This window comes from Quercus lobata, chromosome 9 (assembly GCF_001633185.2).
Source record: "Quercus lobata isolate SW786 chromosome 9, ValleyOak3.0 Primary Assembly, whole genome shotgun sequence".
In the NCBI taxonomy this organism is placed as follows: domain Eukaryota; kingdom Viridiplantae; phylum Streptophyta; class Magnoliopsida; order Fagales; family Fagaceae; genus Quercus; species Quercus lobata.
This window is the reverse complement of record NC_044912.1, coordinates 26,058,566-26,081,475: the sequence shown is the minus strand read 5'-3', so window position 1 is coordinate 26,081,475 and position 22,910 is coordinate 26,058,566. Positions and strand designations below refer to the sequence as shown.

The window sequence follows — 22,910 nt, the reverse complement described above, 5'->3', positions numbered from 1 at the left end:
GTCAATGATAGAGATCCATTTGAGAGTGGAGTAGACAAAATCAAGATCATTAGGTTTTAAGGAGTTATTGACGAAGCACACGACCCGAGAGAATGAGTCCTTCTCTCTCTTGGGCCATCGGTGGTGGAAGCCAAGCATTGCAAAGATGCATCGTTTAGTATTTTGAAGTAAAAGAAGGAACACCCACTCGGTTTTCATTTTGACAGAGAAGACGCGAGAGAGAAGACACAAGAGAGAGAAGACTAGTTTGTTTGTTCTTGCTTTTATATATTACCTACTTAACTGGTAATTAATTTTTCTTTTAAAATAAATAAATGGTCAGATTCAAATGTGTAAAATCTATGACCAAGATTAAAGGAGGTACCGTACCCCCTAAAAAAAGACGAGGCACAATAGAATGACCCTTATCTTCTTCTTTAAAAAGTTAAAAAATTTTCATTTAAAAAAAAATTTATTGACCCATGTCATTAATAGTAACATTTAATTATTTACTAACTGAAACTCAAATTTCAAAAGGACAGAAACTTTTTTGGAAGAGAATTTCTTCAAGTCACTATGGCGATTCAAAGTGACCATTGAAGCATACTTTTAATCATATTGCCTCCACCCTTGCATAAGGCTTTATTTATAGCCAAATTGAATAAGGCTTTATTTATATCAAATTGAATATACTTCTATGAAACATAATTTTTTTTTAAAAAAAAAAAATACATAAATAAATAAATTAATAAGCTTGTTTTGTATAAATTTTCTCTTGAAGCGTCAAGGTGAGCTGTCAAACATCCACGATATCCATAATCTAATGCTGTAGACCTTAAAAGCATCAATTTGGTGTTGGAATGATGTCCGCCATCACTCTGATAAATCAGTCCCGAAGTCTCAAACAATCAAACTCCATTGGTAATCACATCACATCACATCACAAGGGAAGACGCAGTTTCTTCAAGAAATTTTCCACTGTTGATACAACCATCTTGATCATACATACTTTTCATGATGGTAGCTAAATCAAAGGCTCACCGGGCTAGAATGGTGCCCAACTGGAATTATGATCATCATCAACAGCCTTCAAGTTCTATGACGGCCAGGACAGTACCCTCTCACTTCTTCAAGATAATCCTCCCATCCACCATGCAACAAATGAAACTGGTAATTATCACTCACTTACTATATATACCTTAATTTTTAAGCCTAGTGAATAGTAATACCCTAGTTTCTTAGAAATTAAGACACAGGATAACAAATAAGGAAGCAATCTTTACCAGTACTACTATATTGCAATGGCTTGCAAATTTGGTTTTGAATATTATCGAGTTCTTGCATGCACCATTTTAATGATATAAGTTGCCTGGTTCTTGTTTCACTGTTTTTTTTTTTTTTTTTTTGGGGGTGGGGTGGTGTTTAGAAACAGAACGGGTACTTGATTACTTGCTAGCTCTTGGTTTTGATTTCTATCCATTTTTGCCTAAATTAGTTTATCTAATTATATAATGAAGGTATACGTTGAATGCAAAGTTTTTTTTTTTTTAGAAGATTAAAAACACCTTGAATATACGAATTTGAAATACATTGATTTTGTTAAAAGACATGGACGAAAAGTGAGTATAGTGTTTAATTATAAATTTTGGCTACCAATAATTGAAAATTAATAATTAAAAAATGGAGTTAATTAAGGAGTAGGAAGTTTATTTTCTCACACCATTAAAAATCTTTGAAAATTGATAAATTGTAGCTAACATTTTGTTGGTGAAAATTGTGTTACCTATTCAAAATTAGTTGCCCTTGTTGTCTTCCACGATGTATTGATACTGATTCTGCTGTGTTGAGCAGCTTTCTACACCTTTGGAACTGTTATTTTTATACATGATGTGATTATGAAGTATTCAAATATTGGCATTAAATATGCTTATTTGCAATCTTTCCTTCTTGTGTAGTATGTGCCTGTCCAATTTGCTGTCAAGTATCTTGGTCAGCCTAAAATTGTCAAACTTCAGACTTCTAACGGAAAGCAATGGCCTGCCAAATGCATTCTCAGAGATCGTGCAAGTTCAGCAATGAATATAGGGCGGGGATGGACAGTATTTTCGAGGGACAATAATTTGGAAGAAGGAGATGTTTGTGTCTTTGAGCTGATCAAGAAGCAGCCAGTTGTGCTTAAGGTATCAATATTTCGCGTTGTTGACTATGCAGTGTAATTGGCTTCAGACTAGTGTCAAAACTAACAATGGTCAGAGATTTTCGAGGTGCTGAAGCTTATGCGGTACGTCAATGGACTTAGTCTACTGGTATGGTTATTTCGGATGGGTTGATGCTACAACTTTTTGTTTAAGCTTGTTCATACAGCTTAGTGGATCTTGTTGAAGGATTATGTAAAATGCTCTGTCATTTTACTTTGTTTCCTAATATGTGTTTGTATTTGGTCTTTTTCTTCCCCCAAAGACCATTGTGTTGTGCTTCAATTTGTTTACTGGTGGGATTTTTGTAACTTGTGAGTGACTCCATTTAGAGACTTGCTGGTTGCTGCTGTGAAAGGCACAGAAACTGACAGTACTATTCCATTGAGGAAATGCGTTTTTGAATTAACCTGCTCTAAACGTGATATGACTTAGGCTAGGCGAATAAAAAATAATCGATGATACAGGCTCTTATTTTGGTCCACGACCGACCTCATTTTTTTATTCACTAATAACAACTTATTACTTAGAATTTATTATAAAAATGTTGTAAATTTACTAATAACAACTTATTACTTAGAATTTATTATAAAAATGTTGTGAAAATGTTGCAAAATAACTCAAAATAACAATTTATTACTTAGAATTTATTGTAAAAATGTTGTAAAATAACTCAAAATCACTAATAACAACTTATTACTTAGAATTTATTATAAAAATATTGTGAAAATGTTGCAAAGTAACTCAAGAGACTTTTAAAGCAGACTTTTAAAGCACTAGAACGTGCTCAATTATGTGCTTGTCAAATGGGTTGGGTATTATTTAGTCCGGTTATGTAGGTTATTCCATTATTCTTTGTTTGAAATAATTGGTCCATGACTTCACAGTTAGGCCCAAATTCCTTATTTTGAATCACATGCTCTTTTGCTAGCTTAGATAACCTTTTGTGACAATGATTAAGCCCAAATAATAGTTCTGATAACTTTCTTTTAAAATAAAATTCTAAAATAAACCTAAATCCAAATGACTATTTACTATTTAGACATGCTTCGTGAAGTAAGATTTATTTTGTTAAATTACTTGTACTTTTTAATTTTATTCAGTTTTACGCTATCATGCCATAAAATTTAAATTTACTACTTGCTTGGGTTGATGAAATAAATTCGAATAACAAAGTGCCTATCAAATAGCTTATTAAGTATTGAATAACACTTATTCAATGGTGTTGCAGTGCAGTTGGAAGGTGTTTTAGAAAAGAGGCAAAACAAATGAAGAGAGATCTAGCTAGCATGGTAATTAAACTGGGAAAAAAGACTTTGTTACACAAAATTGTTGAAACAACTCTTCTACTAACCTAACAAGAGAAAGCAACACTACTAGAACAGTAGCATACTACTATTTCAATTGGCAAATGCACTGAAATTCATATTATTGACTGACTATGGTTATCTTTTATGTTGATTAGCTAAATTGATATATGATTCGTCTGTTTCATATTTGCATTATGCTTTATGCTTGTAAAAATCATGAGATCAAGATTTCACAGAATTGTTGAAACAACTTTATTAACCTAACAAGAGAACTCAACACTAGAATTTTTCAAATAGAACTTCAAATAAAATCTCAAATAAAAATCCATGGTCTATCTAGACACAACATAAATGTTCAAAGAAAGAAAGGGTGCATCTCTAAATATTACAAGCTAGTCATCTACTTAAAAAACTCCATAACCCAAATATCAGATACACAACAGCCAAATCTGATGCCACTAAATCCAGTCCTAGTTGCCAAGGCCATGAATTCTTGCTGGGTCCTTTCCTTTCCTCCGGGGTTTTGGGTCATCATAATCAAATCAAGATGAGTGGTGCTCTTCATAGAACTGCTATTCTCAGGCACAGTTGGAAGAACTGCCTCCACAACAATTACCTTTCCATCATTTGGGATAGCATTGTAGCAATTTTTCAACAGCTTCAAGCAGTATTCATCACTCCAATCATGAAGTATCCACTAAAACATCATCCAATTGTAGTATCATTTGTCTTGAATTGATATGATTTTTTTTTCTTTTGCAGCAAAACATTTTTATTGTAAGAGCATTTTTGTAAATTTAAAATTAAAAAAAAAAAAAGTTGTATGTGGTGCGCATAAAGCGAGACCATCCTAACTCACTTCTTATCCAATTGATGTGGCTATTTAGCTTATACTTTTTCGATAGGTAGACAGTGGAGGAGGAGGAGATATGCTATCAATTGACATTCCTTAGACTTGTTTCTAATAGAAAATTATTGTCAATAGGTCCCACTTCTTATAATTTAGTGAGGTTGCCAAATTAATTGGATGGCAACTACTTGAGATAATATAATAGGAAGAAAACCATTTCCTATGATACACAAATCAATTATTAATGTATTTGGGTTTAAGTCAAGGGTACAAGTAAATCAAAACAGATAACAAAAATAATTAAGTTTTAATCCCAAAAGTTTGGATTAATTATAAATTCACTATTTATAGTTAAGATTGGTCATATGTATAAATCAATCAATACAAATATGCCTTCAAAATATGAAACTCACCTTCATAAAAATAGCATGCCCTTTAGGAACGCTCTCGAACATATTCCCTCCTATATGTTCCACACCTATAACACAAATTAATACCTCTCTTTATTTGCAAAAATTGTGTATAAATACATTGTAGGGCTATCCAGGTTTACAAACTTTTGATCTAGAATTATTATTACGCAAACCAGAAAAATATTGATCAAATTTTAAATTGGTGAAACAAGAGAAACCTTGAAAAATGGAGATTGTGAATTAAAATAATACCTGGATAAGCTGGGGCATGTTGTATAACATGTGGTAAATCAAAATTAATGCCTTTGATATTGGAGTATCTGGAAATGATTAAGTTAAGAGTAACTCCTAGACCTCCACCAATATCAACTAGTTGTGTGAGTTGCTCAAAGCCTTTGTAAGACTCAAGAATCTTCTTCATAACAATAGTAGTGTGGTTGAACATTGCTGTGTTAAAAGCTTCATTGAACCTAGGGTCCAAATCTGGATACTCGAAGGCATGCATGCCATATACCCTGTTGAATGGAATTCCTCCCTCAAGAATTGCACCTTTCAATTGGGACCTATAAAGAGCTCCAATTAGATATATACCATATTTCATTCATCAATGTCACTACCTAATTAATCAGTGTGTGAATTAGTTTATGGAATTCAACCTGGGACTAGGGAACGAGGCATAATGTATATGCCTTTTAGGTGGTACAAAACCACTAGCTACTCTAATTAATACTCAGAACAAGAAGAGGGAGGGGGGGGGGGGGGGGGGGGGTGTTAATGTTAAGGGTACAATTAATCATTTTCATTTTCTATTCATAAATGACTCATTGTTTATTTTGATTGATGTAACGTCATGTTCACTAGATCCACCACTTTAATTGTGTCCTTAAATTAACTAAAAAATGTAATTAACTTCAAAGAAAAATCAAATTTGTCAAAACATTACAAGGCTTACCCAAATTAACGTGTAAACATTTGGTTTGCCCCAACAATCATTTGACCCAAATTAAGATTGAAAAGCAGTTTTATAAAATGGCATAAAATCTATCATAGCAGAAAAATATATATATATAGGTATAATTACATTTAAATAGTAGAGTTTGACCTTAATTTCTAATTTAATTTGATGATTGACTATATCTTATAATCAAGGACCATTTTACAGTTTAAATGTGACAATTGATCTGTTAACAAAACCCACGTAAATTATACTTAAAACTAAAAAGATCTACCGAAATATTGCCCCATAATTCCGTGGTTTTGTTTAGTCTCCTTTTTTACTATTAGATTTAAATTCACTCTCTCCTAGCTACTTGTCGTAACGAGCAAATTTTGAAGAAAAAAAAAAACTAAATAATAAAATCCTTTCATGTGCATTATCAACGTTCAACGGGCTAATGAGTAAAATAATGATGATAATAATAATAATAATAATAATATATAAATCAAGAACAAACAAATTAAAATATTAACAAATGCTATAAAGGCATTTGTTTAAAAACTATTTATGGAAAAAATTTTACAGATTTTTATTTTTATCATGAAAATGATATTAAAATTTTTCTAAAATTGCCCATTAACAAATTCCTTAAACCACTGTTAACTAAATAGAATATAAATAGGATAAACTCTTTCAAAACACACTGTACGTTTTATAAATTGAAAACGAGGCGAGAAACGTGTGAGTTTTAAAAAAATGCACGTTATGAAAGAGGAAGGAAAAAAATTAGAAATCAAACCAGCTTTTTATGAAGACCTCGTCTTGAGACAGGGCCAATAGGGGACCCAACGACACACCATCTTCATTACGCACAAAGTGTTTAGACACAGGAGAAAGACTGTAGAGCCTTTGGAAAGACCCAAAATCATCAGCAACCACAGAGCAACCGAGCACAGAGTGGCATGCCAGCATCCTAAGGATGCGGTCCAGCATTGTTGCTGCGTCGGGGTTCTTGGTGGGGAGATGAGCCACAATCTGTGAGGGAGAGAGCTTGGCTTCTGGACCAGCTTTGGCTAAGATATCAAAAACACCAAGCTCGTTAGCCGATTGCAAGGCCATAGGCAGCACAATGGAGGTCGTGAGCTGCATGGCATAGGAGAAACTCTCTTCTTCTTCTTCTTTTTTATCACCATCAAGATCAAAAATTCTTGAGTGGGTTTCTATTGGAGAGCCCATTATAGTGTTGGCTTTGAAATAGATGGAAACAATGACTTTTATGAGAGTTTCTTTGAGATTTTGCTCTCAAAGATTAGTTTTATATCCTAAGAGGTCTTTTCTGAATAAGGGAGGGAGGAGATTGGGATGCAATTTTTCATCTTCATTTATTCAATTCTTTCTCTACTACACCATAGTTTTTTCAATACTTAAATGACAGTACTTGTACTTGTCTTTAATGCGCACACTTAGTTCCGTTTCGTTAAGAAGATGAAAAAGTGAGAAGATAGAAAATAAAGAGATGATAGAAAAGTGGAAAAATATAAAAAAAATTTAATTTCTCTCATTTGTGTTTGATTAAGAAAGTGAAAAAGTGGATGAATAGAAAACTTTTTTGTTTTATTAAAAGTAAAATTTGTACAAATTAACTATCATGTCCCTATTAAATAAAATAAAAGGTAACACATTATACTTTCTTTTTTTTTTTAATTATGTATAGATAGACACTAATTAATGTATAATAAATAAATAAGCATAACAAAATGAGAACAAAAAAAACCAACCAAAATTAATGAAAAAATAAACATATGAGCACCCAAAAAAAAAAAAAAGCTACACATCCAGAAAAAGTCAAAGAAAATAAAAAGAAGAAAAGAAAAAAAAAAAGCTATGTTCAGATAAAAGAAAAGAAGAGAAAAATAATAAAAAACAAAAACCATCACGGCAGTAACAAAAAAAAAAAATCAAGGAAAAAAAAGTCAACACCTCAGTAACAAAGAAGAAAAAATGAAAGGAAAAAATAAAAAGCCAATATATTGGAGACTTGAAGATGAATTTTAAGGGTATTTTTGAAAGTTCATTTCATGAGTTTTTTCCTCTCAATTTTCTCTCCATTTTGGGGAGAAAACTTTTTGGTGGAACAGGAGAGAAAACACTTAGGCCCTACTGTTTATTTTCCTTCCTCCCACCTAACCAAACACACTCTAAAAAGGTTTTCCTTCGTATTTTATCTCCAATGTTTTTCATCCTCTGTATTTCACCTAGGGTTGTCCAGATCAACCCGCCCTACCCACCTGAACCCGACCCGGAACCACCTGATCCGACTGCTTTGATAGTCGGACTCAGGTCCTGACTCCAAAAACCCGAGTCCGACTGCCAAAGTAGTTGGATCGGGTGGTTCCAGGTTGGGTCCGGGCAAGTGGGGTGGGTTGGCCAGGTGGCGAGTTCAATGGTGACTCCGCCGTGGGAAGAGTCGCTTCTTTCTTGCTTGATAGGGGGATCTGGACAGCCCTAGGTGAAATAGAGAGGATGAAAATCATTGGAGAGAAAATAAGTAGAAAAACTTAATTACATGCAAGCAATGGAAACACTTAGTTACATGCAAGTAAATGACCATAAAGGACACAAGTTTAAAATATATAAAAAAATACAGAAATTAAGGATAAATAGAGAAAAGTTAATAGATATCCTAAAGGTAATAATTTATGAAATATTTTTTTAAAAATTACAAAAAATGATAAAATAAATGATTTTTTTTTTCTTATAAAAGTTGTATTAAATCTTCCTAAAATGATCGATTAACCAATGCTTTAAGGTATAGGCGAAGCTAGGGTGGTGCCAAAGGGAGCCATGGCCTCCTAACTTTTGAAATTTTCCACTAATTTTATTTTATATCTGGTAATAAACCTAAAATTACACAAAAATGTATCCACTAGCACCTTTGAAAAAAATTTCTAGCTCTACCACTGCTTTAAGGATACCTGTTAACCGGTACTCATAGTCAAATAATCTTACACACAACCAATTACACACAAATCCATATATAAGTTTTTTTAAACTAAATTCATGATTTGAAGTCGTGATATATATTAGTTTAAGACGGTGTATACACATGTAATGCGTGGGTAACAAGTAACAACACTACGTCACTACCCAAGCATCAATAGAGGAGTTAAAGTGAACTTGACCTATCTGTTTTGTTAAAGCAGTGTGCCGGTGTGTACACATGGGTAACGCTTGGGTAACACTACTACGTCACTACCCAAGCACTAATATAGCACTTAAAGTCAACTCTCTTTTTTCTTTTTTTTTGAGAACGGTCTTAAAGTCAACTTGAGATACATGTTTTGTTCAGAAATTGATTATAAGTTCAATTAATTGATTGGTGGATAACTGGTTATATAGGATTTGAAGGATTTAACCAACGCCTAAATTAAGGCTAACTACCCTTTTGATTTGCCTTGATGTTATATTTCATCGTAATATTATATTATTGTAATTTTAAATTAATATAATTTTAATACAATAATACAGCATTATATTTAGATTACGGTAATGTTAGAAAAAATTAAATAAACTAAAAATTTTAATGTTACATCATTATAATGTACATCACATTAAGGACACATTACAACAAACTAAATACCCACTAATACATGATAGATGCAGCAGGGTTCTACAAGTTCTAGTTTTTATTTTTTTTTTTTGGGGGGGGCGGCTGGGGGAGAAAAACTTCACCTTCTAGTTAATTTGGAATATAATGTTTTTTTTATGGAATTCGGAATATAGTTTTTTTATTTTTTATTTTTGACAGGATCGGAATTTATGTCAATATTTCACCTGCCATAATTATATAATAATAAAAAAAATAGTTTGGAATATAATCCAATATGATAAAAACCAGCATGTATCACGTCACATAAAAGTATCTTTTTTCTTTTTTCTTTTTTCTTTTTTTTTTTTTTGGCTAAATACCTAAAGTATTTTTTGAAGTTGTCACGGGATTAATGTCAAATACATGCTTTTTTTTTTTTTTTTTGGTAGAACGCCAGATACATGTTAGTTATTTATTATTATTTTTTTAAACGCTACTAATAAATGTTTACATGGAAAACATGAAATTCTCAAATCAATAAAATGTAAAATATAGAAAAAATATGCATTAAAGAAAAATAATCGCACAAGATATTATTTATATAGTTCGGCAATTTGCTTATATCACTGTTCACAAAAAAAAAAAAAAAAAAAAAAAAAAGATGCAGTAGTACAATTTTCTCTCTTAAAACAACACACCAAACTCTAATCTAAACAACAGCTTTTCTATCATGTGCACATGATTCACAATGGGCTAAAAAACGGACCAAAAAATGGGCCAAAAAAGCCCAAGCCTCTGCTCTATAGATTAAATCTTAGAAAAAATCTATTAAAAACTATAGCACTTTTATATCAAGTTGGGTAATAATTTAAATCAAACACAACTAAGTTCCACAAAACCCAATAATTTAGACCCCAAAATCAAATTTTGCAGCTTAATGCTTAATTAATCCAAAATTAACATTAGTATAAGAAATATACGTGATTAACTAATTTTCATATTCCCATCCAAAAAAAAAAAAAAAATCATATTACATTGCATATAACAAAACTAAAGTATATAAATAAAAGTAATATAAAAGATGCGGAATAAGAAAATGAGCGAGAATTAGCGCTGATTTGCTTCTAGCTAGTGTCCTGCTTCTAGTGAATTGACAACATCATGTCTAAGGTTTTATATGGACCTGGGTACATGGTTGATGAATGCAAATTTGCCAGTCGAAGTGAATGTGTCCAAATGGAGTCAAGCCCTCATCACTATAACAATAGAAATGGTAAGGTGGCACTTTCAGAGTGGTCACCAGTGTGGTGCCTGCCACAACGTCTCCAATGCCAAAATCAATATAAGGAAGCTCTAGAAAAATAAAGTAATGTAATGGAATAACAACAAGTATTTCTAAGTGTGTCTATGTACCTTATGTTGGTGCTGGGAGGGTTGTATATATACATCCCTGTAGCTCCTAGCCGTTATGGCTATTATGGTGGCTTTAATGCCTCTTTTGATAACGCCTCATGGTCAATCATGTGAGTTTTGATGGCTCACAATGGTCTGTACAGCTGTCCCTATAACTTTTCGAGACATTTATTTGATTGTATTGAATGGCTTCTTTATCTTCGTTAGTAATGTGGCCACTTCGTCGGAGGGACCAAGTTGATCCATCTGTTAATGCTGCCTCGTCAGTTTGGATGAGATCATCCAAGTAAGTTTGGTTCGTCAATCCCATCAATGGTGATGAAGACCTAGACACCAAACCATCTCCATGGCACAAAAACATCACTACAACATGGTAAATTCATCATCATAATTTCGTAACCCGAAGTGTTGTACTGTGAAAACTCAAATCTCCAAGCTTAAGACACAGTACATGGCAAAGACCTAGAGACCCAACTTGTTTCCACTCACAAAAGGATATTATTGATTTTTATATAGACCAACTATTGACAATCTGGATTTTTCCCTCGTCAAATCAAACACAAATACTTGTTTGCACATAACTATAACTGTCACTAACAATTCTCACAAATGGCTTGCACTTCCATTCTCAAAAACATGGTGGATAGATAGATATATATATATATATATATAATTATATATCCTTTCCAATTTGAGGTGGTTTAATTTTTTACAAGTTTTAGATGATTGGATGAGAATACTCTAAGGCCCTGTTTGGTTAAGATTATAGAAAAATAGTAGAATAGAAAATGTTGAGAATAAAAAATATGTATTTTTCATTATGTGCATTTAGAAGAGAGAATAAAAAGTGAAAGGATAAATAGTAAATTACTATTATACACTTACTATTAGAAGTAGGAAAAAAAGAGTTAGGGTAGTTTTGTATTTTTTTTTTTTTTTTTTCTCAATGTCATTTTCTCCCTAATTTGGAAAGGGAAAAACTCTATCCATCCCCAAATTTTTTTTTTTTTTTATCTTTCTTTTCAGTACTCTAATCAAACAAAGGAAAATCCTTCTTTCTTTCTTTTTTTTTTTTTTTTTTTTTTTTGTTTTGTCTCCCCATCTTTCATATTTTCCCTTTTTACCCTAGCCAAACATAGTGTAAGAAAAACTCATTTAGAGTCTACTTCTAACTCACTCTCCACACAAAAAAATAATAATAATAAAAAATAAAATCAGAGAAAAGTCATTCCCAGTAAAAGACTTAATTTATATATGGTAATAAATAAATTTCTAGAAAACATAAATTTAAATGAAAATAAATACATAATAAATTAAATAAGCACTTCTTTACATGCATAAAAAACAGATAAGCATGTTTATAAATCTTCTATCAAAGTTGAGCGGCCAAACATGCACTATAGTCATATCCATGAATTTTCCAATGTCAGTAGTACTGTAGTACACCTTAAAAGCATCAACTTTGAATGATGTCCACAATTGCCCTGATAAAAATCAGCCCTTTTTAAACTCCCCTGGTAATGGTAACCAAATCCCAAAAGGAAGGCAGAGCCTCGTCAATAAATTTTCCAACTTTAGATCAACCATTGTGACCATATATACTTTTTAATCAAAGAGACCTCGCCGGACTAGAGTGGTGCCCAACTGTGATCATCATCATCAACGGCCTTCAAGTTCTATGGCGGGCAGGTGCAAGAGCAGGACACCCTCTCACTTCTTCAAGATAATCCTTCCCTCCACCATTCAACACATGAAACTGGTAAGTAATGTACCCTGCTACACTATATTTCAATGACTTACATGTTTGATTTTGAATATGTTCACTTGCTCGTGCATGCATGTGAGTTCTTGCTTCAGTTTTTATTTCTAATCCGCTTTTGCCTAATTTAGTTTATCTAATTATAATGTTTATCAAGAAAAACTTTATCTAATCACTACAATGGAGGGATACGTTGAGTCCAATTTTATTTTTTTTTTTTTTTTTTTGGGTGAGAAGATAAAAAACACATACTTGAAATATATGAATTTGAAAGTGGCAAAACTAGTATTACATAACGGTAAAAGATATTGATGAAAAGTGAAGATAATATTTATTATTTAATGATAAATTTTGACTATCAAAAATTAAAAATAATTATAAACATAAACAAAATTGAGAAAAGAAAAAAAAAAAATCTTTTGCTTCACTAGGAGTTGGAAGTTTATTGTCTGGTTGTCTCACATCATTCAAACATGTTAAAAAATTAGTAAATTTTTTTTTTGTTTTTTTTTTGTGTGGCCAAAACCATTAACAAATTTTAGTTAAGGCTTTCTTGGTGAAATTTTGATCCCTTTTCAAAATTAGTTGTCCTTGTTGTCTTCCACAACGCATTGATACTGATTGTCCTGTGTTGAGGACCTTTAGGCTTTAGAACACTATGAAGTAGAAACAGCTCTATTGGTTTTTTTTTTTTTTTGATCTTTTTAATGTTATGTTTCTTGTTCATTGTGAGAAGCCCTTCTTTCAGCAAAATCTTCAATAATGTAGCTAACCAAATTGCAAAACATTCTACCCAAGCCAAAGTGGTAGAGGTGAAATGTGATGAACCATGAACCAGTAAAATGCCTGTTCATCACATGGTTGACATATCATTATTGCCTCATTGATGTTCAGAGAATATGTTGATTTTAGTTTCCTCATTTCATTTTATTAGAACTACCCTGCCAATAGATATGTTGAGATAATTTTGAAAACTTGGAACAACGACTGGTGATTCTACGAAAATTAAGAAAATGGGAGAAACAAGAAACCAGATCAAATTTTAAAAGTTCAATTAAAGTGATTGGTCTGTGTCGCCAATCCTAGCTAGTCTAAGAATTGTAATTATTAGAAGCAATATTTCTACATCTTGGAAACATATGTTTAGTTGATTTCATTTTACATTGTACATAAAGACAGTTTATATAAGTTGATTTGTGGCTGCAGAGCATCCCTGAAAAGTTTGTGAGGGAATTTGGGGATGAACTATCCACTGTTTCCAAACTCACTGTACCCTATGGTCCTAGTTGGCAAGTGGGATTGGAGAAAGTTGACAAGAACATTTGGTTTTGTGATGGTTGGAAGGATTTTGTCGAATACCATTCTATTTGTTGTGGTTACTTTCTAGTCTTTGAATATCAAGGAAATTCAAATTTCCATGTTCTTGTATTTGATAAGACTGCCACTGAGATTCAGTATCCGTTGAGCAAGAACTGTAAATTAGAAGATCAGGTGGACATTATGGAATTAGATGATGCAAACATATCAATGCACGACAAGAATGAAAACGAAATGTCTAAATCAGATGATGAGTTGCCCACAAACCATAAAGAAGTGGGAGAAAAATCTGTAAAGAAACAAATTTCTGGCATGTCTTCAAAAGGGAAACTCATGATGTCCAGAGGAAGAGAGAGAGTAATGCAAGCAGCCAGAAGGCTTAGGCCTAAAAACCCTTCTTTCATGGGAATCATAGGGCGTGCTAATATGCATAAACATATAATGGTGAGCCTTTATAGAAGATATGATTATGAATTGTTTTTCAAATTATCTCCATGAAAATATGCTTAATTAGTTGCAATCTTTCTTTCTTGTGCAGTATATTCCTGCCAGATTTGCTATCAATCATCTTTGTGGGCCTCAAATTGCGAAGCTGGAGACATCTGATGGAAGACAATGGTCTGTCAATTGCCATAACAGAGGTCGCTTAAGTTCAGCTATGAACATAGGGCGGGGATGGATCGTATTTGCCAGGGAGAATAATTTAGAAGAAGGAGATGTTTGTGTCTTTGAGCTGATCAAGAGGAAGCCTGTTGTGCTTAATGTGTCAATATTTCGTGTAGCTGATTATGCATTGCCAGTGAAATAAGCTTCAAAGACTAAAAGATATCGGGTGCAAACTTTAGCTTCAGAGATGTTTGACGTGTCAAAGCTTAGTTTTTGTTTTTACCTTTATAATATCTATGGACTTGGTCCAGGTTTGTATGACCGATGGGCCTTGAACTCTTGATTCTAAAACTTTTGTCTAAGCTTGTGATACAGCTAGTGAATCTTACTGAAGAAGTTTGTACTTTGTAGTACATGTTAATTGGTTTGTTATGTTACTTTGTTTTCAATTATAAAATGAGTTCTATCTTTAAATATATATATATATATATATATATATGTATGTATGTATATATATAATGAGTAATGCTACAAACACAACTTATTTTACAATATTTTTACAAATTATTGATATAACAAATTTTTACTAGTTTTCATCTAATCTCATCACTGACATAACTCTTTTACTTATCAATTTTGCCTCGGCCCATGTTAATAAGGGCTATAATTGTAAATTTCTTATACCCTAAATCCTCTACAATTTAAATAATTAAACAAATCGATACTAACTTATTTAAATGCATGGAAATTAAGATTTTTGTTTTTGTTGTAATATTATCTTGTTAAACACTTAGATAATATTATTCAATTCTTATTAAAAATTAAAAATTTGTTTGATTTGATGAGATAACTTTAGTTGTAATTCAGTATCTTTATATTAATAAAACAGGTTTTATTAAAAAATTATAAATAATTGTGAAACAAATTAATATGAAATTGAATTTTACAGGACAAACAAAAACTCAAGCTGGAAATAGGACAAGATAAAATCAGGTAGGTGAGAATGAAGGTCTCATCTTTTTATTAAAGAAAAATGTTACACTTATCAGAAAAAAGTTCATTAGGCATTATAATATGAGTAGCCGCTATATGGTGAGCCTTTATACATGATGTGATTATGAAATTTTCAAATATCGCCCTAAATATGAATAGTCGCAATCTTTCTCTCTTGTGCAGTATGTACCTGCTGGATTTGCTTTCAAGTATCTTCATCAACATGACCAAATTGCCAAACTAGAGAATTCTGATGGAAGACAATGGCCTGTCAATTGCTATTACAAACCTTCAAGCTCAGCAATGAATATGGGGCAGGGATGGATTGAGTTTGCCAGGCATAATGATTTAGCAGAAGGAGATGTTTGTGTCTTTGAACTGATCAAGAGAAAACCTGTTGTGCTTAATGTGTCGATGTTTCGTGTAGTTTACTATGATATACCAGAGAAATAAGCTTCAGACTAAGATCTTGGTTTCAGAGATATTTGACGTGCCTATGCTTATGAGATGATTTTTATTTTTGGCTAAAGTTTACAAGGTGCCTTTATTATATCCATGGACCTAATTAGTTCTTGTTATTCCGATGGGTCTTGGGCGCTTGATTGTAAAACTTTTGTCTAAGCTTGTGATACAGCTAGTAAATCTTAGTAGTACTTGTTGGTTTGTTATGTTAATTTGTTATGCCACTTTGTTTTTAATTATATAATGAGTAAGGAATGTTAACTATATTCTATTTCACAATATTTTCACAAATTATTAATATGAAAATTATGGGTCCATTACTGACATAACTTTTTACTTACCAATAATTATTCAATGTTTGTTTGTTATGTTGTTTTGTTTTCAATTATATAATGAGTAAGGAATGTTAGAGTTATATACTATTTTATAATATTTTCACAAATTATCAATATGAAAAATTTTTACTGATTCTTATATGAGTCTACTGACATAACTTTTTTACTTACTAATAATTATTCAACATATCAGCGATTTGTAAAATAATCTATGGTTTTATCATTTTCATTATATTATTGGACCTGGTCTTTTTTTTTTCCCCTGCGGCCCTGCCTAAGGCTAATTTAAAGTTTTTTGGATCATTGTATTGAACTGGGCTGGGCCAGGTTAGTCAAGTTGACCGGGTGTTCGTGTTTGAAGTTGAACAACCCTACACCTCCACTTCGGAAGAAATTATAAAACCTTATAAGTCAAATAGTCAATACTTCCACTTTGGATGAAATTACCAAACCATAATTAGTCCTGCCTTTATACAAAGCTTTAATCTCTATTTTAGTATTTGGATAATAAAGAATGTAAATTAATTATTTAACAAAAATTCAATTCTTCTTTCCATTCTAAACGGCCGTATTATTGTATTTGGATTCTGAGTTTTTGACAATTCGATCCTCTTTGTTTGGTTCCAGTCTTCCAGAGAAGGCAAAGGAAAGAAAAATTAATTTTTTTAGAATAAAGTAATTTTAATATTTTATTTTGTTATATATTTTAAATTAAAGACTCGTGGTAGCCTAGTGGCAATTTTAGATGGCAAAACAAATAATATTTTAATATTATGGTGAACCACGTTAGCTTTTTTTATCCTCTACTTAATGATATAGACTATCTTAACACAATACAAAAATAGTGGAAATCAAAATTGACACCTTTAAAATATTAGGGAACATTTTGACTCATAGGACAAATGTTGGGACCAAAAAGGCAATTTACCTTAGTTTTTTTTTTTTTTTTTTTTCCTTTTAAAATTTTTGCTTATTTGTTATGTAAAGAAAAAAAAAATCTTAAGTTTAACTACAATCTTGCCAACTTTCAACCGGAGCACACTTAATTTATAAATAATCTAACTTTATCTGATGTTTTATGTATAATATGTATAGTTGTATACACGTTTTATTTTCTTTTTCTTTTCCTTTTTCTTTTTCTTTTTCTATAGAGAGTACTCACAATAGTAACTTGTTTTAGCCCAATAAATTTCTAACGTGAAACTATATATATTGATTGACCCAACCCATATGTCATGTCTAAATATAAGGACCAAAATTGTTACTGATCTCAAAGTACTATGATATTTATAAAAATCTCAATATCTTATATGAACCTTTTTAGAATCCGATTACTATAATTTGTTTATTTCATATTTGGAAAAGACTATTAAATTTGGAGAATCTGATATCTTGGCTCATTATGTCAATAATGATAACTATGTAACATGGATAAAGAAAAACTTTAATATAGTTAAGTTGACTTCAGCTCATGATGTATTGTATTTATCTTCTTCTTAATAAAGTTACAAATTTTTCATTTTAATAAAAAATTATTGACCCATGTCATTAATACTAACATTTAATTATTTACTGATTGAAACTCAAATTTCACAAGGACAGAAACTTTTTAGGAAGAGAATTTCTTCAAGTCACTATGGCGATTCAAAGTGACCATTGAAGCATACTTTTAATCATATTGCCTCCACCCTTGCATAAGGCTTTATTTATAGCAAAATTGAATAAGGCTTTATTTATATCAAAATTGAATATACTTCTATGAAACATAAATTTTTTTATAAAAAAAAATACATTAATTAATTAATTAATTAATAAGCTTGTTTTTTTATAAATTTTCTCTTGAAGCGTCAAGGTGAGCTGTCAAACATCCACGATATCCATAATCTAATGCTGTAGACCTTAAAAGCATCAATTTGGTGTTGGAATGATGTCCACTATCACTCTGATAAATCAGTCCCGACGTCTCAAACACTCAAACTCCATTGGTAATCACATCACAAAGGAAGACAGTTCCTTCAAGAAATTTTCCACTGTTGAATCAACCATCTTGATCATACATACTTTTTATGATGGTAGCTAAATCAAAGGCTCACCGGACTAGAATGGTGCCCAACTGGAATTATGATCATCATCAACAGCCTTCAAGTTCTATGACGGCCAGGACAGTACCCTCTCACTTCTTCAAGATAATCCTCCCATCCACCATGCAACAAATGAAACTGGTAATCATCACTCACTTACTATATTTACCTTAATCTTTAAGCCTAGTAACTAGTAATACCCTGGTTTCTTAGAAAGACACAGAATAACAAATGAGGAAGCAATCTTTTCCAGTACTACTATTTTGCAATGGCTTGCAAATTTGGTTATGAATATTATCGAGTTCTTGCATGCACCATTTTAATGATATAAGTTGCCTGGTTCTTGTTTCACTGTTTTTTTTTTTTTTTTTTTTTTTGGGGGGGGGGGGGGTTGGTATTTTGAAACAGAACGGGTACTTGATTACTTGCTAGTTCTTGGTTTTGATTTCTATCCATTTTTGCCTAAATTAGTTTATCTAATTATATAATGGAGGTATACGTTGAATGCAAAGTTTTTTTTTTTTTTTTAGAAGATTAAAAACACTTTGAATATACGAATTTGAAATACATTGATTTTGTTAAAAGACATGGACGAAAAGTGAGTATAGTGTTTAATTATAAATTTTGGCTACCAATAATTGAAAATTAATAATTAAAAAATGGAGTTAATTAAGGAGTAGGAAGTTTATTTTCTCACACCACTAAAAATCTTTGAAAATTGATAAATTGTAGCTAACATTTTGTTGGTGAAAATTGTGTTACCTATTCAAAATTAGTTGCCCTTGTTGTCTTCCACGATGTATTGATACTGGTTCTGCTGTGTTGAGCGGCTTTCTACACCTTTGGAACTGTTATTTTTATTTTTGTTAGCATATTTTGTGTCAAAATTTTCTTATAATTAACTTCCGAATACATTGTATTTAGTTATTAGTGGGTCTATTAGTATTTTTTTGTTGATCGGAATTCCTCATGACAACTTTTGAAAATTAGTTGAGGTAGAAATTTCTGTTGACACTCTAGGGATGTTGGGTTGACTAAAATTGCATGAACTTGAGAAAATTCAGTTACGAATTCACTTGCTGTTCTAGCCCTTTACCCATCCTACATATTCATCATTTCCCACGAAATTCAATCCTAATTCCCATTTGAGAGTTGAGAGAAACCTAGCAAAAATTAAGAGCCAGCACCCATCCATTCTCTCTAATCTCTCCCTCTCACCATAGCCGAATCCTTGAGAGGAGATTAGATCCTTCACACCTATCACCATATTAGTGTTGTGAGTGTTGTTTGGAGCCTTGGTAAATGGTAAATTATTGCTTATTGGAGCTACCACAAATCAGCCATGGAGGTTGAAGATATAATTGGTGGTTGATTGCAATTCTTGTAACTTGAATAGAGAAAAAACTTGAGGAGTCAGTTGCAATCAAAAGCTTGGAGAGAAGGGGTGCAAGATTACAACACTAGGCTTGGAGGGTTGTGTTGTCTAATTTGTACTACAAGTATCTATTCTAGTGCTGTAGAGAGGTTTTTTCACATGCTTCTTGGGTTTTCATTCTTTAATAACATATCTACTGTTTTCTTGTAGTATTGTGTCTTTAAATTTCAAGTGGTTTTAGACTCTATATGCTCTAATGTGTTTATGCATGCATATGTTGGTATCCATGCTTAAATCAAGTGGTAAACCATGTAAACTTGGTGTTAATTGATAGATTTGTCCTAATTGATTAAGCCATAATTTAAAATTTGGGACCTAAATGAATGCTAAGGTTGGATTAGGTATTTCTTAGAAATACTAGGAATTAGGAACAACAATTTTGGTGGTTTTTTTTTAAATAAAAATAAAAATTATTTTTAATGTTTTGTTTCTTGTTCAAAAATGTTAGGAAGCCCTTCTTTCTATAAAATCTTCAATAATGTAGCTAAAAAAATTGCAAAATATTCCACTGGGCAAGACTTAGGTACAGTACTTAGGCGTTGTTCCTTAGGTTCCATTTTTAAGATTTTATCGTGTAGATTTTTCCTCATGGGATGAAAGTATATTTTTTAGTTAAATAACCACATAACTGAGTTTTAAGAGAATTTTAAAAAGAGAACTTAAGGAATAATAACTAAGATACTGTACCTAAGTTTTGTCTTATTCCACCGAGGACAAAGTAGTAGAGGTGAATTATGTGATGGACCATGAGCCAATAAAATGCATGTTCATCACATTGTTTACAAATCATTGCCTCATTGATGTTCAAAGAATATATCAATCTGAATATGTCTGTTCTTGTTTCCTCGTTTCATTTTATTAGAATCGCCATGCTAATTGGTATTTTGAGATAATTTTTGAATACTTGGAACTAGGATTGGTGATTTTAAAAAGATTAAGCTAATGGGAGAAACAAGAAATCAAATCAAAAATTTTTTAAAAGTTCAACTGAAGTGATTAGTTTGGGTAGCCAAGGTTCACTAATTTTACAATTGTAATTATTAGAGACCATATTTCTACATCTTTGAATCACATGTTTCATTGATATCATTTTACATTTTAATTTAAAGACAAAATAACTTAATTTGGTGAGCTGCAGATGATCCCTGAAAAGTTTGTGAGGGAATTTGGGAATGAACTATCCACTGTTGCCAAACTCACTGTAACTCATGGTCATATTTGGCAAGTTGGATTGGAGAAAGTTGACAAGAGCATTTGGTTTTGTGATGGTTGGAAGGATTTTGCAGAATACCATTGTATTTGTTATGGTTACTTTCTAGTCTTTAGATATGAAGGAAATTCAAATTTCCATGTTCTTGTATTTGATAAGACTGCCACTGAAATTCAGTATCCACTGAGCAAGAATTGTAATTTGGAAGATCAGGTGGAAATCGTGGAATTAGATGATGCATACATATCAATGCATGACAAGTTGAATGAAAATGAAATTTCTAACTCAGAACAGTTTCCCTCAAAATATGAAGAAGTGAAAGAAAAGTTTGTAAAGAAAAAAATTTCAGGCACATCATCAAAAGGGGAACTCATGATGTCCAGAGGAGGAGAGAGAGCAATCCAAGCTGCCAGAACGTTTAAGCCTAAAAATCCTTCTTTCATGGGAATCATACAGCTGTATAATATAAGTAACCGTTACATGGTGAGTTGTTATACATGATTTGATTATTAAGTTTACAAATATCGCCTTGAAATATGTTTAGTCGCAATCTTTCTTTCTTGTGCAGTATGTACCTGCAGGATTTGCTTTCAAGTATCTTCGTCAGCGACAAATTGCCAAACTGGAGACTTCTGATGGAAGACAATGGCCTGTCAATTGCTATTACAGAGAACCTTCAAGCTCAGCAATGAATATAGGGCGGGGATGGATTGTATTTGCCAGGGAGAATAATTTAGAAGAAGGAGATGTTTGTGTCTTTGAGCTGATCAAGAGGAAGCCTGTTGTGCTTAATGTGTCAATATTTCGTGTAGTTGACTATGCACATAATGCACTACTAGTGAAATAGGCTTCAGAATCCAAACTTGGTTTCAGAGATGTTTGAACTTTGAAGTGCCTAATTAAACTTGGTTAGTGGGATGAGTCTTGAACTCTGGATTCTAAAACTTTTGTCTAAGTTTGTTGATACAGCTAGTGAATCAATTTGAAGAATTTTTTTATTTTACTTTGTTTCCAATTATATGATTATTGGACCTGGTTTTTTTATTTTTCTTTTTTTCCTGCGAAAGGCTAATTTTATAGATTCTTGGATCACTGTATTGGACTGGCCTGGGCCAGGTTGGTCGAGTGGGCCGGGTGTTTGTACAACTCTTGTTATAAGATCACAAGCTCCACTACCAATTTGTTAAAACTTGTGCTTAACAGAGTGCATTAACAAAGACAATAAATTAAACCATGCACATAAGATGATAAAATTTTGTGTGGATTAGTCAACTATATATATAAATTGAGTTGTAATTTTTTTTTTTTTTTTTTTTGGGGTTTTAAAAATGAATCAGTCTATTTCGTAGTAGCTGGCCAGTGGTCCAACAGGTCATGAAGACTTAACTGGTAGTCAAATATAATCTATAGATTGAACATAGAAAGGGACAAAGATAGAGACAAATAGAACATACTTGGAAAACTGTACAGTTTTTTTTTCTTTTTTCTTTTTCTTTTTTTAGAAACACACACACACAAATTACACAAATTAAAACAACCATTGATTACACAAATTACGTGATCCATCTGACATATTATTGTCCTCTACCAATACTCATTACTCCTCTAGAGATAGAGATAGAACATTAGAACTCAGTCATATCGTCTTTTCTTCTCTCTCTCTCTGTCTCTCTTCATTCTTTGTTTGTGAGAGAGAGAGAGATTGTGAGTTGTGACTATTGGAGATGTAAAAAATAAGATTTGTAATTTTTTTTTTTTTCTGTCTATAATCTCCGTCAGAAAAATAAGATCAATAGTCATTGTTCTTTGTTTTTTCTTCTCCAACCCCATCCAACTGTTTATTATGTTAATTTTATTTTATAGTATTTGGGATTTTTTAATTGTCAAATATATATATGATATAATATTTATTAATTTCAAAATGATATTACGTGATCCATGTGACATATTATTGTCCTCTACCAATACTCATTACTCCTCTAGAGATAGAGATAGAACATTAGAACTCAGTCATATCGTCTTTTCT

The 22,910-nt window shown here is 31.9% G+C and overlaps 3 protein-coding genes across 3 annotated transcripts; 2 read left to right on the top strand and 1 right to left on the bottom strand.

The window, feature by feature from the left end:
* Positions 1 to 996: 996 nt before the first annotated feature.
* Positions 997 to 15,814, top strand: LOC115961472 (B3 domain-containing transcription factor VRN1-like). The gene is made up of 4 exons (XM_031080452.1): positions 997 to 1,149; positions 13,652 to 14,206; positions 14,277 to 14,561; positions 15,545 to 15,814. The coding sequence occupies exons 1-4, from the start codon at positions 997 to 999 to the stop codon at positions 15,812 to 15,814; spliced, it is 1,263 nt and encodes a 420-aa protein (XP_030936312.1).
* LOC115960109 (caffeic acid 3-O-methyltransferase-like) lies at positions 3,883 to 6,920 on the bottom strand. The gene is made up of 4 exons (XM_031078814.1): positions 6,484 to 6,920; positions 5,000 to 5,310; positions 4,748 to 4,812; positions 3,883 to 4,181 (listed from the first exon to the last, which is right to left on the bottom strand). The coding sequence occupies exons 1-4, from the start codon at positions 6,918 to 6,920 to the stop codon at positions 3,885 to 3,887; spliced, it is 1,110 nt and encodes a 369-aa protein (XP_030934674.1). The 3' UTR covers positions 3,883 to 3,884.
* Positions 15,815 to 18,227: 2,413 nt separating the features above from the next.
* Positions 18,228 to 21,731, top strand: LOC115961471 (B3 domain-containing transcription factor VRN1-like). The gene is made up of 3 exons (XM_031080451.1): positions 18,228 to 18,380; positions 20,813 to 21,367; positions 21,453 to 21,731. The coding sequence occupies exons 1-3, from the start codon at positions 18,228 to 18,230 to the stop codon at positions 21,729 to 21,731; spliced, it is 987 nt and encodes a 328-aa protein (XP_030936311.1).
* Positions 21,732 to 22,910: the final 1,179 nt, after the last annotated feature.